Here is a 15,927-nt window from a genome sequence, read left to right as displayed (position 1 = left end):
GGTGGCTCTCATCGGGGTGTTCGTTGTTAAGAACCCCGCTATTTCTGCCTGAGGTTTGAAGCCAGGACTTCACAGGATCCCTGCTGCACGCCTCAGTTCTTTCCATGTAGAGAGCAGATGGGTGAAGCAGCATAAAAATCCCAGCCTTAGAGGCAACAATGTAGCATTCCAGAGACTGGCGATGGTGTTGCTTTTAGTTGGAGTAAACGCTAATTGGAGTTGGTGAGCGAAAGTTAGCATTGAAAATTGGACCTGGCTTATGAGACCGTTGGGAAACTTGTTAAAAGTGTTATCACAACCGTAGTTTGATAAACAGAAACAAATGTTAATATTAACAGCATTAGTCAATTGTTTCCAATTTAGCTTGGTTGGTTAGAACAGGATGCTTCAAGGGGTAAGCACACAGGTCATGAGATCCTTTCTTCATTTCTAAAAGTAATATGGTTATTTGTATTAAAAAAAAGGCTAATTTATCAAGTTGTTTGGATCCTTACAATTTCCACTAAATTCCTTCTGGCATAAATTGCATAAATAAGTCCTCTTTACTGATTTGTCTGACTGTACCTCTTTATGGCTTCACTGTGACAGTTAGCATATTGTCCTGTACTTTTGTCCATCTTTTTCCTCATGCTCTTTCAGTTTCCTTCGGGAGGAGACCATGTATTTTCATCATTATATTCCTAGAACCGAGTCCAGTGCCCCAAATTGGAAAGCTAAAACATAATAGAAAGAAGCAGCCAACATTCCTTCTAGTAACGGTCAAGGATGGTCGTACAAAATAAAGGCAATTTACTGACTTTGGAACGGACTGAACAGTGCTATTCATCTACTGGCCTTCTCCTTCTCTTATTTAGCTCACCATTAAAGTTATGTGACTATGTGGGTTTAAGCAAACGCAAAGACCTTTAAGTCAAGTGTTTATGCACCATTTTCATTTCAGTCTGAGCTTTGCAGCTATGGGCACTAATAGTCATGACAGCGTGTGAGGATATTTTGCCAAAGAATTTTTTTAAAATGATTTTGGGGAATTCAAGAAGAGTAGTCATTATTGCATCTGGACACATTAGCTTCCAAGTTTCAATTTTAGTCATTACAATACCTAAATCGATCTTCAGATTTTTCTCAATTATCTCATTGAATGAGACTTTTGGTTTCTCCATGCCATGGTAACTTGCTGGAAATCCCAGAAGAAACCCTGGAGAATAGCTAGTCCTCCTTCTGAGGGGCTTGGTTCTTCTCACAAGGATTCTCTGCCTCCTGGTGCCTGTGTTGTCACCATTTATCACTTTCCATCTCCTCAAGCTCTCTCTATTTCTATCTCCCTGAGTATTGTCTTCTGGGATTCTGAGTTAATTGTCTATTCTGGTATATTTCACTTTTAATTATAAAAAGTTATAAAAATTAAGCTACATGTGCAACCATTTTCAATGTGGAAGATAACTGTATGTGTAGTAAAGAGTGATAAAAAATCCTTAATTATAATAAAATGGAATAGTTTGTAGCTATATTTAACAACTCTAATGGTTCCTTTGAGTGGAACTCTGTCATTAAATGTATTATACACTATTACATTGTTCATCATGATGGAAATTTTATTTTAATCTAACAAGTGATAGAACTTCAAATACATATAGCTTGTAAAAAGTAAACTGTGTCATTTCTATCACCAGCAGAGACCAGAGGGAGCCCTAAAGACACCCAATAAACCAAGCATACCAAAATAACACTGAAAAGACTCTGAAAATTAACTGGTCATTAGATCTATAGCCCACAAAATTAGGCAAGGACCTGTTTGTCAAACCTAAGTAGGTTATTGCCTGCTAAAATAAAAAAATTCAAATAAGACTCAGCATGTCCTAAAATAATATCCAAAATGTCCAGGATACCATTTAAAATTATCCCTCATACCAAGAAGAGGGAAAACCACAACATGAATGAGAAAAAAAATGAACTGATGCCAACATTGAGTTGAATCAGATATTGGAATTACCTGACAAGGATTTTAAAGTAACCATCATAAAAATGATTTAATAAGCAATTATGAATTCTCTTGACCTGAAAGAAAAGGTAGAAAATATCAGCAAAGAAATAGATATTACAAAAAAGGACAAAATAGAAATTATAGAACTGAAAGTACAATAGGAGAAATAACAATTCCTTGAGTGGTCTCAATAGTAGAGAAGAGATAAAAGAGGAAAAAAGTCAGTGAACTTGAGGACATATCAATAGAATTTACCATATCTAAACAACAGAGAGAAGAATAGACCAAAAACAAAAATGAACAGAGCCTCAAGTATCTGTGGAAAAATTGCAAAAGACCCAAAATTTGGATTAACAGAGTCCCACAAGTGGAAAAAGAAAGCAGGGATGAAAGAATACTCAAACAAAAATTGGATAAAGATTCCCCCAATTTGGCAAAAGTCATAAAACTAAAGATTTGAAAAGCTGAGTGAAACTCAAATAGGATAAATCCAAATAAACTGAGACCAAGACACATCATAAATAAACTTCTGAAAACTAAAGACAAGGTTGAAGTTAGTATCAGATTTTCTCTCTGGAAGCAGCCAGAGAAATGATGCATTATCTGAGAACACCAGTTTCAATGACAGCAGATTTCTTCTTTGAAACCATGGAAATAGAGTCATGTAAATATAGTCAACTGACCATTGACAAAGAAGAAAAGGCAATTCAATGGAACAAAGGTAGTCTTTTCAACAAATGGTGCTGAAATGGCCACGTGCAAAAAAATGAATCTAGACGCAGACCTTACAAGAATTAATTCTAAATTAATTCTAAATGAATCACAGACCTAAATGTAAAATGGAAAACTATAAAACTCCTGGAAGATAACATGGGAAAGAACCTAGATGACCTTGGGTAAGTTGATAACTTTTAAGATACAGCACCAAAGGCATGATCCATGAAAGAAACAATTGATAAACTGAACTTCATTAAAATTAAAAACTTCTGCTCTGTGAAAGACAATTGTCAAGAGAATGAGAAGGAAAGCCACAGACTGGAAGAAAATATTTTCAAAAGACTCACCTAATAAAGGACTGCTATCCAACATATACAGATAAAACTTAAAACTCAACAATAAGAAAACGAGCAACCTGACTTATTGAAAATAAGTAAAAGACATGAAGAGACACCTCATCAAAGAAGATATACAGATGGCAAAAAGTAGATAAGAAGATCCTCCACATCATAAGTCATCAAGGAAATGCAAGTTAAAACAACAATGAGATACCACTACATATTCATTAGAATGGCCAAAATCTAGAGCACTGACAACACCAAACGTTGACAAGGTTGTGCGGCAACAGGAACTCTCATTCATTGCTGGAGGGAATGCGAAATGGTGCAGCCACTTTGTAAGACAGTCTGTCAGTCTCTTATAAAACTAAACATACTCTTACCATACAATCCAGCAATCACACTCCTTGGTATTTACCCAAAGAGGTTGAAAACTTAAGTCCACACAAAAACCTGCACATGAATATTTATAGCAGCTTTATTCATAATTTCAAAAACTTGGCAACAACAAAAAGTCCTTCGGTAAATGACTGGATAAATAAACTGTGGTAATCCAAAAATGGAATATTATTCAGTGTTAAAAAGCAACAAGCTATGAAGTCATGAAGAGACATGGAGGAAACTTAAATGCATATTACTAAATGAAGGAAGCAAATCTTAAAGGCTACATACTGTGTGATTCCAAGTGTATAATGCTGGGGAACAAGCACAGCTATGGAGACAGTAAAAGGACCAGTGTTTTCCAGGGTTTAGGAGGGGGGAGGGAATAAATAGGCAGAGCACAGATGATTTTTTGGGCAGTGAAACTATTCTGTATGATACTACAATCATGGATACATGTCATTATACATTTGTCCAAACCTATAAAATACACAACATCAAGTGTGAACCCCAATGTAAACTACAGACTTTGGATGATAATGATGTGTCAGTGTGGTTCATTGATTGTAATAAATGCATCACTGTGGTGTGGGATGTCGACAGTGGGGGAGGTTGTGTGTGTGTAGGGGGGAAAGGGGTACATGATAAATCTATGTACCTTCCAATCAATTTTGCTGTGAACCTAAGATTGCTCTATAAAATAAAGTCTATTAAAAAGAAGCAGGGGCTGGCCCCGTGGCCGAGTGGTTAAGTTCGTGCGCCCCGCTGCAGGCGGCCCGGTGTTTCGTCAGTTTGAATCCTGGGCGCGGACATGGCACTGCTCATCAAATCACGCTGAGGCGGTGTCCCACATGCCACAACTAGAAGGACCCACAACTAAGAATATACAACTATGTACGGGGGCGCTTTGGGGAGAAAAAGGAAAAAAAAAATCTTAAAAAAAAAGAAGCAGAAGTGGCTATATTAATATCAGATAAAGGAGAGTTCAAAGCAAAAAAAATGTATGAGACAAAGAGGGACATTACATAATGATAAAAGGATCAACACACAAAGAAGACATAATGACCCCAAATGTGTATGTACCAAACAACAGACCTCAAAATACATAGAACAAAAATTGATAGAACTGAAGTGAGAAATAGACAAATCCATGGTTATAGTTGAGGATGTCAACTTCCCCCTGTAAGCAAACAATAGGACTGCCTGACAGAAAATCAGCAACAATTTGGAAGATCTGAACAACACAGTCAATCAACAGGACCTAATTACCACACATAGAAATCTCCACTCAATGACAGCAGAATACACATATTTTTCAGGCACTTATGGAATATTGACCAAGACAGACCATATCTTGCACCACAAAACAAACCTCAACAAATTTGAAGTAATTGAAATCATACAGATTGTGTTCTCTAACCATAATGTCATCAAACTAGAAATCAGTAACAGAAAGACAAGAGAAAAATCTCTAAACACTTAGAAATTAAACACCATAATTCTCACTTCTAAATAATCCATGAGTCAAAGAGAACGTCTCCAAGGAAAATTTTAAAAGTACATAGAACTGAATGGAAATGAAAAGATGACATACCAGAGTATTTAGGATGCAGCTAAAGTGGTATAGAGAGTTATATTTATACTATCAAGTGCTTCTATTAGAAAGAATGAAGGGCTTTAAATCAATAATAAAAGTTCCTACCTCAAGCAAATAGGCCACCTCCATCAAGGGAGGATGGAATGATAAGTCTGCAACCTGGAAGACGGCCTTTGCCCAACCATGCTGGCACCCTGACCTCCACCCTCCAGAAGTGTGAAAAATAAATTTCTGTTCTTTATGTAAAAAAGAAAGACACTAGAAAAATAAGAGCAAAGTAAACCCAAAGCAAGCAAAAAGAAGGATACAGTAAAGAACAGAAATCAACAAAATTGAAAACAGAAAACGATAGAGAAAACCAATGAAATAAAAAGCTGGTTCTTCAAAAAAGATTAATGAAATTATAAACCTGTAAAAAATGAACAAAAATAAAAAGAGAGAAGATACCAATGGTCAAGATCAGGAATGAAAGAGAGAAGATCACTACAGATCCTGCAGTCAGTAAAAGGATAATAAGGCAGGGCTATGAGTAACATTATGCTAATAAATTTGACAGAAAAACCAGCAAAGATATAGAAGATCTGGTCAACACAATCACCCAACATAATCCATTTGGCATATATAGAACACTCCACTCAACATGAACAGAACACACAATTTTTAGGAAAAAAAAGAACCAATCCTTTGAAATCCTTGAACTATCAAAACTCAAACAAGGAGAAATAGGTAATCTGAATAGTCCTATTACTGAAATTGAATTTATAATTTAAGAGATCCAGAAAATGAAATCTCTAAGCCCAGTTGGTTCCACTGGAAAATTCTTCCAAAATACTTAAAGAATTAAAACTAATTTTTTATAACCTCTTTGAGAAAATGGAAAAGGAAGGAATATTTCTTAACTCATTTTATGAGGGCAATGTTACCCTGATCATATAACCAGACAAGAGAGTACAAGAAAAAAAACTATAGACCAACACTTTTCACAAACTTAGAAGCAAAAATTCTCAACAAAATATTAGCAAACCAAAAAAAAATTATATACTGTGATCAAGGGGGATTTATTTCAGGTATGCAAGGCTGGTTCAATATCTGAAAATCAAGCAATGCAATCCACTACAGTCATGCACAGCTTTATGCTGGGGATACGTTCTGCAAAATGTGTCGTTAGGCCATTTCATCCTCATGTGAACATCAAAGAGTGTACTTACACAAACCTGGATGGTATAGGGTACTACACACCTAGGCTATACGTTATTAATCTTATTGGAAAACCGTCATATGTGTGGTCCACTATTGACTGAAATGTTATTATGTGGTGCATGGCTGTATATCAGTAGGCTAAAGAAGAAAATTATATCATATAGTTGATGCATAAAAAGCATCTGACAAAACCCAATACCCATTCATGATAAAAACTCTCAGCAAGTTAGGAGTAGAGGGAAATGACCTCAACTTGCTAAAGAGCATCTACAGAAACCTATGGCTAACACTATAATTAATGCGGAAAGACTGAATGCTTTCCCTCCAAGATTGTGAACGAGGCAAAGGTATCTACTCTCACAACTCTTATTCAACATAGTCTCAGAAGTTCTAGTCACTGCAACAAGGCAAGAAAAGGATTAAAGGGTATATGGATTGGAAAGGAAGAAATAATACTGTCTCTATTTGCAGATGACATAATTGTCTATGTAGAAAATCCCAGGGAATCTACAAAGAGGAAACTCCTAGATCTAATAGATAGGTTCTACAAGGTCTCAGGACATAAGATTAACACACAAAAATCAATCACATTTTTTGTACAAACAATGACTATGTAGAAACTGAAATTAAAAATACAATACCCTTTACAATCAATCAAATAAAATGAACTGCTTAGGTATAAACTTAACAAAAAATGTCCATGGGCTATATGCTGAAAATTACTCAACAGTAAAAAAAAAAACTAATCAGAAAATGGACGGAAGACATGCAAAGACATTTCACTGAAGAGGATATACAGATGTCAAAGAAGCACACAAAAAGAAGTTCAACATCATTAACCATTAGGGAAATACATATTAAAATCACAATGAGATATCACTTTATACCTAATAGAATGGCTAAAATGAAAAAATAGCTACAACACCAAATGCTGGCGATGATGCAAAGAAAAGATTGGATTTCTTCTATATTGCTAGCGGGAATATTTTCCAGACAGCCTGGAAAACAGTTTGCAGTCTCTTAGAAAACCGAACATGCAACTACCATATGATCCACCTATTACACTCGTTGGCATTTATCCCAGAGAAACGAATACTTATATTCACACAAAAGCCTGTACAAAAATGTTCATAGAAACGTTATCCATAACACTGGAAACAATCCAGATGTCCTTCAACAAGTGAATGGTTAAACAACCTGTGATACATACATACCATGGAATACTACTTAGCAATAAAAAAGAATGAGATATTGTTACACACAACCTAAAGGAATCTTCAAAGAATTATGCTGAGTGAAAAAAATCTATCGGAAAGTTTACAGCCTGTGTGATTCTACTTATGTAATACTCTGTAAACGACAAAATTACAGAAAAGAAGAACAGATTAGTGCTTGTTAGGGATTAGGGACCAGACGGTAGAGAAGGAGAGAGGTCAGATCCTTGTGATGGTGGAACTGTTCTGCATGTAGACTCTATCAATGTCAGTATCCTGGAGAGATGCTGTACGTAGTTTTGCAACATGTTACCATTGGGGTAACTAGGTAAGTATACATAGACCTCCCTGTATTGTTTCACATAACTGCTTGTGAATCTACCATTATCTTAAAAAAATTTAATTAAAGAAGTAAAAGAAATAAAGAAAAATATATTCACACATAAAAACACGTGACACAGCAGGTAGGATGATAAACTTAGAATCGGAGGATCTAGATTTGTGTCCCCAGTCTGCCAGTTCCAGCTGTTGTGACAAATTGGATAGCTGTTCACGAAGCCTGTTCTCTTATTTTAGGTACACAACAAGACTAGATTTCTCTGTCTTTGCTGCAGTTAAATGTGGTTGTATGACCAACGGGATGTGGGTAGAAGAGATATTCATCACTTTTCGGGCTTGCCCCATAAAAATCTTCTAGATGCCATGCTCCATTTTCATGCAGAAGAGCATGGTAAACTTGAAAGCCACATTTTGAAGATGGAAAAAATAAAAAACAACAAGAAAGTGAGAAGCCTGTGGCCCTGAGTCACTATTTGGAGGACAATTGATCATGAGAACCCATTTTTGGACCTCACATGAGCAAAAAATAAACTATTTCATTACACCATGGAGATTTGGGGCATCCAAGCCTTCTTAACTCACAATCATTCTTGGCAGCTCTTCAGAAATCAAGTCCAACACACTCTTCTGGAACATTCCACTGCCTCTCCTGTTTGGATCTGCAGATTCATTGGTTAACCATATCCTTTTATCCAATGAGGCAATATTAACAATGGCCTCTGACTTATAGAGAGTCTTCTCTTTATGACCCTAAACCCAATATTAAAAAAAAAATTTATAACCCCCCTACCTTGTTCCAAGAAGGATTTAAAGTAGCTGACAAAAATACATACACTATACCAAGACCAAAAAATTTGGAAAGAAAAAAGGCAACCATAAGAAACAGAAACAGGAAATTTAAATAATCCCAGGGGTGAGGTAAAAACATAAATACATCCATAAGAAGCTATATACTTGTAGAACTCAAGTTTACCTATAAGATTGCTAGCAGCCTAGATGATTGCGAAATATGGTATATTCCAAGATTTATTTCACACTTTTTGTTATTTATCAAGATTTATTTGCATGCCTTTTATTAAGGGAAAAAACACGCAAGCCAGAAGCTGTTTGGAAAAATACTACTTATCGTGACTGACATTGGAAAGGCTTTTCTCCTATGTGCTCTCATAGAAGGGACAGTGAATAAGGAAATAACATCATCTAGAACAACCTTAGAGCGAACACTGCCACGAATCAAAGATCGTTAAACTTCAAAATTGAAACATTGATAGAAAGGGAATCCTAAGTGTAAATAGACCCTTTTTCCTCATTTACTTTCCTCAGAAATCCTCAATATTAACTGAAATATGTTCCTCAGTTATCACTTAATCTAGGAGAAAGAAATAAGATAGAAATCTAGATTGTAATTAGTGTTCTCAGTGATTTCTATGCAATTGTAGGTAAATTGCTACTCATTACCAAAATAGGAACTGTGTTTTAATTTGTGAGTTTTCAGAACCTGGAAGCAGACACAAACACAACCATTCATTGGAAAACATCCATGCACGTTTCCTCTGGGTTTTAGAGTAAGAATGCTGTAGAAAAAGCTGGAGTCATTTAAATGTGATATATGAGACAATTAGCTATAGAATAGTTGAGGAAGATTACTTAAGATCAGATAATTGTTCTCAGTGTAAATATAAAAAGTTCATTAACTTTTTAAAACAAATCTGAATAACAAAAATTTAGCATCATTATAAAATTTAAGAATATAAGAATTCCAACATTTTCTGTTTATAAGGTAAAAAATTTGTGTCGCGCTCCAATTCCTAGTATAATGTATAAAAATACTTTCCCTTTCATACACCTCTCCTATCCTTCTTTTTTAACATTTTCCTCTTGATCTGAGGAATTATATGATACGTGAAACAAGATATTTTTCCTGTCCACAAGGGGGACCCTTTGCACCATAGCATCAAAGTTTATACAGCACAGATCTTACTGCTAATACACCATTTGGTTAAATGCATGATGGGCCATAAAAGGCTAGGAAGTCCAGTCATCTCCCCTCTCCTTGGTCTCACCTGTGAATCCAGGCTGACAGATACAGACATAACCTGAAGCTTCAGGGTAGCTGAATGAGGAAGGCAGCTGAGCAAGGCGTCCATACTGTTGCTCTGAGGACCGCTCCACACATTCCCCATCAGACTGGCAGGGATTACTGCTGCATTCATTGATGTCGGTCTCACACTGGGCACCTGTGTATCCTGCAGGATGGAAGTTCAGAGAAGCTGCTGAGCTAAAGCTCTCAACCACAGAGCATATGCCTGAAAAGGAGGCTGACCACTGTGCTGGCGCCAATTACCAATGATGTGCAAGGAACTAGCAAAGGGAATCTGCTAAGAGGAGGCTTCCAAGACAATAAGCAGTAGCAATGGGAACACTTGTATAATACCGGCCAGTATTTTTTACAAAGATTTGATTAATAAGGCTTCAAATAAAATGGGACTTCAGGATAACCTTGATTTAAAATGAACCTTTTAACTAAACACTCCAATCCCTCAAATATTCCAATGGTTGGAATTTTAGCAAGAAAAAATAAAATATTTTTCAGGAAAATAGCTGCAAAGTCAGCAGTATCCACACAGCCAACCCTAAATTCTCTTAAAACTCAACGTAAATGTAAATGGTTCCTTCCTAAAACTCAGTGGGCAGAATGAAAAATTATTTTGTATTTGAATGGATTTAGCTGGGTCATTTTATTAGGGACAGGAATAAAAGCAATAAAACATGAATGATTTAGTACTTTATAAACATTTGATGTATTAAATATAAAAGAAAGTCCCTACCAGAACTGTTTCTTTGGTTTTACATACATATGCACCTGTTAATGTATACATATAGTTTTATCGTGTGTGTGTTAACGTAACTGGAATTGTACTGTATGCATTCTTCTCAAGTAGCTTTTTTCACTCCCTTGCACAATCTATCCATGTTAGTAACGTAGATGTAACTCATAATTTCTAACTATTGCCAAGTATTACCTCATGTGGATGTACCATAGTTTAATCATTCCCTTAGTGGGTTTATACACATTTTCGTTATTACAAAAAATGTGGCAGTGAATATCATTATATATGCATGCTTACGTACATGTCTGAGAATAACACTGGGCTCCATGCCTCGAAGAGGAATTTCTGGGTTATAGGTTATGTACATTGTTTATTTTAATAGATACTGTAAACACCTCAGAGCAGTTATACCATTTACATAATTACCAGCACTGGACCAGTGTACACATGGCTCTAAACCCTTGCCAACATTTGCTATCACCAAATAAAATTTTTCACCAGTTGGTTAGATAAAAAATAATACCTCGTTGTTTTGGTTTACGTTTTCCCCAGTTACTATTGAATTTAACATCTTTTGGATTTCTTTTTATCATTTCATATGTTTTTCCTGTTTTTTCATTAGACTGTTTTCCTTATTCATTTATAGGAGTATTTGTATACTATGTACGGTGCTAGTCCAAAGATGTAAATTTAGTAAGATGCAAGACAAAGCTGATGAGTGGGACCGGGACAACATCAGCTGTTTTGCAAGATGGTGAGAAAGCTGCAAGAAGTTCTTAAAGAAACACAATTTGATTTATAATACAAACGACCTCACAACTAAGGGTCTTTGTAACGTCACTTAACGCTACTCAGAAATATGTTTTTGAACTAAAATTTGCAATCCAAAATTATAAAACTTACAAAGCAAATCATGGTAGTTCTCTGCTTTAAAAGCACTCAAGGGCTCCCCCTTTCACACAGAATTCAAAACCTTAACCTAAAATGATCTTTCTTACATGGCCACACTCCCATCTCGACATTCCTATGCCTCGAATGGCTTCTACCCCAGGGCCTTTGTAACACCGTTCCCTCCCCTAGAAGACTCTCCTCTGACACTTCGGTTGGCTGACTCTTAGTTTTCAGGATTTATGGTGTATTTCTTTCTCAGAATGACATTCCCTTGTGGACAGATCTAAATAAGATTGCATTGTCTCCTCTCATATTACCCAATTCTTTTCTTTCATTGCTCTTATAATCACTTTTATTATGTATTTATTTTTGTGTATAGTTGTCTCCCTCAACAGACTATGAACTCCACAAAAGCAGGGGCTGTGGTCTTTTATTCACCCCGCCAGTACTGAGCAATACGTAAGGTGAGGACCTTCAATCAATGACTGAACGAGATTCAAATAGTACTAATCAACAATTTAGATTATAATCCTAGTTTAGCAAATAAACTAGACAATTGACTAGTAACAAGCAAATAATGAGACTATAATGTGATCGCTCATTTTGTCATTTTAATAAAAACCTGAACGGGGTCTTACGTCAAATCATAACCACAACGTAAATTCTGTTGCTCAAAAGTATAACACACTTGTTACATATGACCCTTGGGTCTTTCTCAGCCATCTGAAGAAGAAACTTACAGTTGAAAAAGGAAACTAAAAGCACATGTCTATCAAGATCCCACAACTCTGCGCAGTGCCCCTTCCCCCAGGAACCCTCAGTCTCTTAAACTTGAATGTTTGCTCTTAAATACTTTTATTTCATGCTTAAGGATCTACAAATATTCACTTAGACAATGGTTTTCACAGCAAGTTTTTATAAACTGGTTTTCATTGTTCTACAGAGGACCTTGCTGAAGAAAGCTTGGACTACTTCCAATTTTCTTCTCATTCTAAGTCTCAAGACTCGTGCATAAGCCAGGTTAGGAAGTAATTTAGAACCTCCATAAATCCTCGTTTGTTTTCCAGCTCATGTGTTATCTTATTCCTATCATGAGCATTAGCATGGTTCTGATTTATAGTCGTGCCAGTCCTGTCCCCATCCCTGGGGCCCTGTGAGGACTTTGTTTGCTGTTCCCTTTAACCATGTATATAAATAGACTCCTTCAGTCAAGGCTGTATTCAATAGTTTTAACAAGTTTTTCTGTACAACTCTGTACAAAGAAACAATATGATACTGAATGAAGTCTCCAGGGTTCTTATATTATGTTTCGTTTTATTTTTTAAACAAATCTAATCTTATCTGGGTAACGGGAAAACTTTTAAGATAAGCATTTAAAGTGACTGACAGTTCTTTAATTAATTCTTTTTGAAATGAGGATCCTGGGCACTTATAGCAGTGGATTATTGCCGTTGCTTCAGTGGCAGTGGTCTCACGATCCAAAGGAATGGTCTCCTTTTCTTAGATCTAGAATAGTTTGTAGCATTAAACATTCTATTTATATACAACAGTGAGAATAGGGTGTAAAGATATTCTGAATTTTCTATCTAGGCAAAATCTCCATCCATCCAGTGACCCAAGAAAGAAACTCAGGACTGTCCTAAATCTGTGCCCTTTCTTAGTCCCCACATCATTTCCGCCTCCTAAATGACTCTCATGCCTGTCCATTTCCTCATCTCCACTCTCACCCCTGTAGTCTCAGTTGTGCCAAACAGGCTTATCTCTTGCTTAAACTACTGCAGAACTCCTTCACTGGATTCCCTGCCTTTGGTTTTAATCCCTTCCATCATCTTCCACGACAGTGCCAGAGAGCTCTTTCTGAATTAACAGGTCAGATTATGTTGCTTCCCTGCCCCACAGTTTGCAGGGCAGATAACAGCGTTGTGGTCTGGCTTCCCTTTTGTCTTGCTCCCCAGCCTGTCTCTTTACACCAGCTCTACCTGGCCTGGCATTTTTGAACAATCCACTTCCACAATTAGACACCCTCTTTTCCACGTGTGCCTGCTGCCCTTTCTTCCTTCTTTCCTTCCTTTCCCTCTCTCTTCCTTCTTTAAAGAAGGCCTAGGGCCTAGAATGGCCAACCTCCTAATTTCGGTATCTGGTAAACATTTATCGAGTGCTTACTATGGTCCAGGCTGAGCTCAGAGCTTTGTATACATTACTGGATTTGTCTCCCAAACAACTCTATGAGGTGGGTATTATTATCACCTTCTTTGCTTTATAGATGGGGAAACTGGAGCTCAGAGCAGGAAAGTAACTTGTCCAAAGTCACAAGGCTAGCGAGTACATTTCCGGGATATGCTTACTTTCAAGTTTTCTAAAATGGTGCCTCCTCAGCCAAGCTATCCCTGTGCTTCTTCTCCCCTTATTCCCTTTTACAGAATTTATAATCTCTTTGTATTGCATCAAAAATTGCACGATATACATTTGTTCACGCTATATCCCTATTAGAATGTAAGGTCCTTGGAAGAAGGGACTATGTCTTTTCGATTCCCAGGCCCCTCCCTGATACTGAAATCCATGTGGTTTAATGATTGAATCCGTGAGTGAATGGAGTACACACTAGTTTGTTTTTTTCAGGCAGGTCTTAACTGCCTGACGCCATTACAAACCCCCCAGAGAAGAGAAACTATCTCCCATATGTGACTGCCTCCTCCTGGTGTACAAAGGGGTGGGTACTAATTGTTGTGTTTTTTGGAGTGCTTAATATGTGCCAGGCTCTATTTTTATAATTCTATTCTTCACAAGAATACAACTAAAGTATTTTTATCCTGTGTTTTCAGATAAGGAACTTAACAATTATGAGGTAACTCACCCTACTTCACTCAGTTAATAAATGGCGGACCTGTCCTACTCACAAAATGGTTGACTCCACTCCCTACCTCTGAACAGAGGTCCTGTCCAGAGTGTTGATTGAACGTTGAGTGGTTGTTGATGTCAAGAATGTAGATAACATGTTTGGGAAAAATTTCAGTATTTAAGTTAAGCCAATAACCAAAGGATAGCAAATATGCCCTATTTATTATCTAGAAGTGGGAAGACACATGACATACATAGATTTCTGAGCCACAGAAGAATCCAAACTTTCTTTTATAATTTCATGTTTCTTTGTTTACCTACAAAATATATTTAACCAAAGCATGTTAAATGTCCCTTAGGCAATGGGATATCTTTCAATCAGAGGCTACTACCAGTTGGATTGACTCCAGTCTCCTCCCCAACCACAGGATTATCCTTTCCTTAGGCAATTAAATGAATGGGGAAAAGGAGATGGATGATCAGTAGGCTTATAACAACTAGATCTTGAATAATCATAAGTTTATGATTTTTTTTCCAGTGGTTTAATTTTATTTTGCAACAAATTAGCTGGCACCAGGAGCAGTTCTTCTAGATGTTGTACAAGCCCGGTGGAAATCTGGCAAACACCTAGGTCGTGGAGGCAGGGTGGGCACCACAGGTGAGGAGGCCCCTAAGACGAACTACATTCAGGTGATGCTGCAGGAGAAAGATGCTCTAGAGAGGCTGAAGGCCCCAGGCTTCCCAGAGAGCCTGGTGATCCAGACTTACTTTGCTTGTGAAAAAAAAAAAACAAGAACTTGGCTGCCAACTTCCTCCTCAGTCAGAATTTTGAAGATGAGTGATGCCAGGAGATCAGGCTACCCACTGTCTCCTCCTTACCCCCAACTCCACAAAAGTTTTATAAAATAAAACATCATAGCACATAAAAATCTTCCACTTCTACCAGTGAAATCCTAGTGAGAATGAGGTCAAAAAAATGTCAAGCAGGTGGTTTGCCAAAATTAATATTAATTTTTACACATGGCCTGTTGACTCAAGTGTTACATACTATTTTCTCCTGATTCTGCTATCACCTCTACACTCAAGTCTAATTACTCTTTATGAGTAATTTTTAGTTATGGTTTATGTGTGTTCAACCTGTATTCTCATTTACATTATAAATGCTTAGGCAAACACTCCTATTTCTGGAAAATCATTCTACACCCTCGATGGGGACCATCAAAATCATGTTGACTGACTCCATGAATTATAACACAAGCTCCTAGAATTTTAACATTGTTTCATGGGTTTCAATATATTTTAGATGTCAAAAAGAACATCTTGGAGGAAAAGAAAGCATCTTCCAGTGAATTTTTCTCCATGAAGACCATGCTGAAATCGATCCTTCCATTGGTTTTGCCTCTCTATTTCTTCTAGAAGGTTCTTATCCTTGGGCAGCTTGATAACCTACTTTGGACAATGTGTACTGTAGCAATAGGTATGTGTGAGTACTGAAGAATAAAACTAAGTTAAACAATGATAACTAAAAGAAAGAGTTAGTTTTAAACCTTTAACGACAAGAATTTTTAGTTTCTATTTGCTAAAAGTGATTTGTTTCTAT

The 15,927-nt window shown here is 36.7% G+C and overlaps 1 protein-coding gene across 1 annotated transcript in view; it reads right to left on the bottom strand.

The window, feature by feature from the left end:
• Positions 1-15,927, bottom strand: part of CRB1 (crumbs cell polarity complex component 1) — a 198,536-nt gene that overhangs the window by 103,594 nt on the left and 79,015 nt on the right. Inside the window, exon 5 of the mRNA XM_008525733.2 lies at positions 9,831-10,013. Coding sequence (XP_008523955.2) covers positions 9,831-10,013 — 183 coding nt within the window. The remainder of the gene's footprint in view (positions 1-9,830; positions 10,014-15,927) is intronic.

Source organism: Equus przewalskii, chromosome 31 (genome assembly GCF_037783145.1).
Source record: "Equus przewalskii isolate Varuska chromosome 31, EquPr2, whole genome shotgun sequence".
In the NCBI taxonomy this organism is placed as follows: Eukaryota; Metazoa; Chordata; class Mammalia; order Perissodactyla; family Equidae; genus Equus; species Equus przewalskii.
This window is presented reverse-complemented; position numbering and strand designations above follow the sequence as displayed.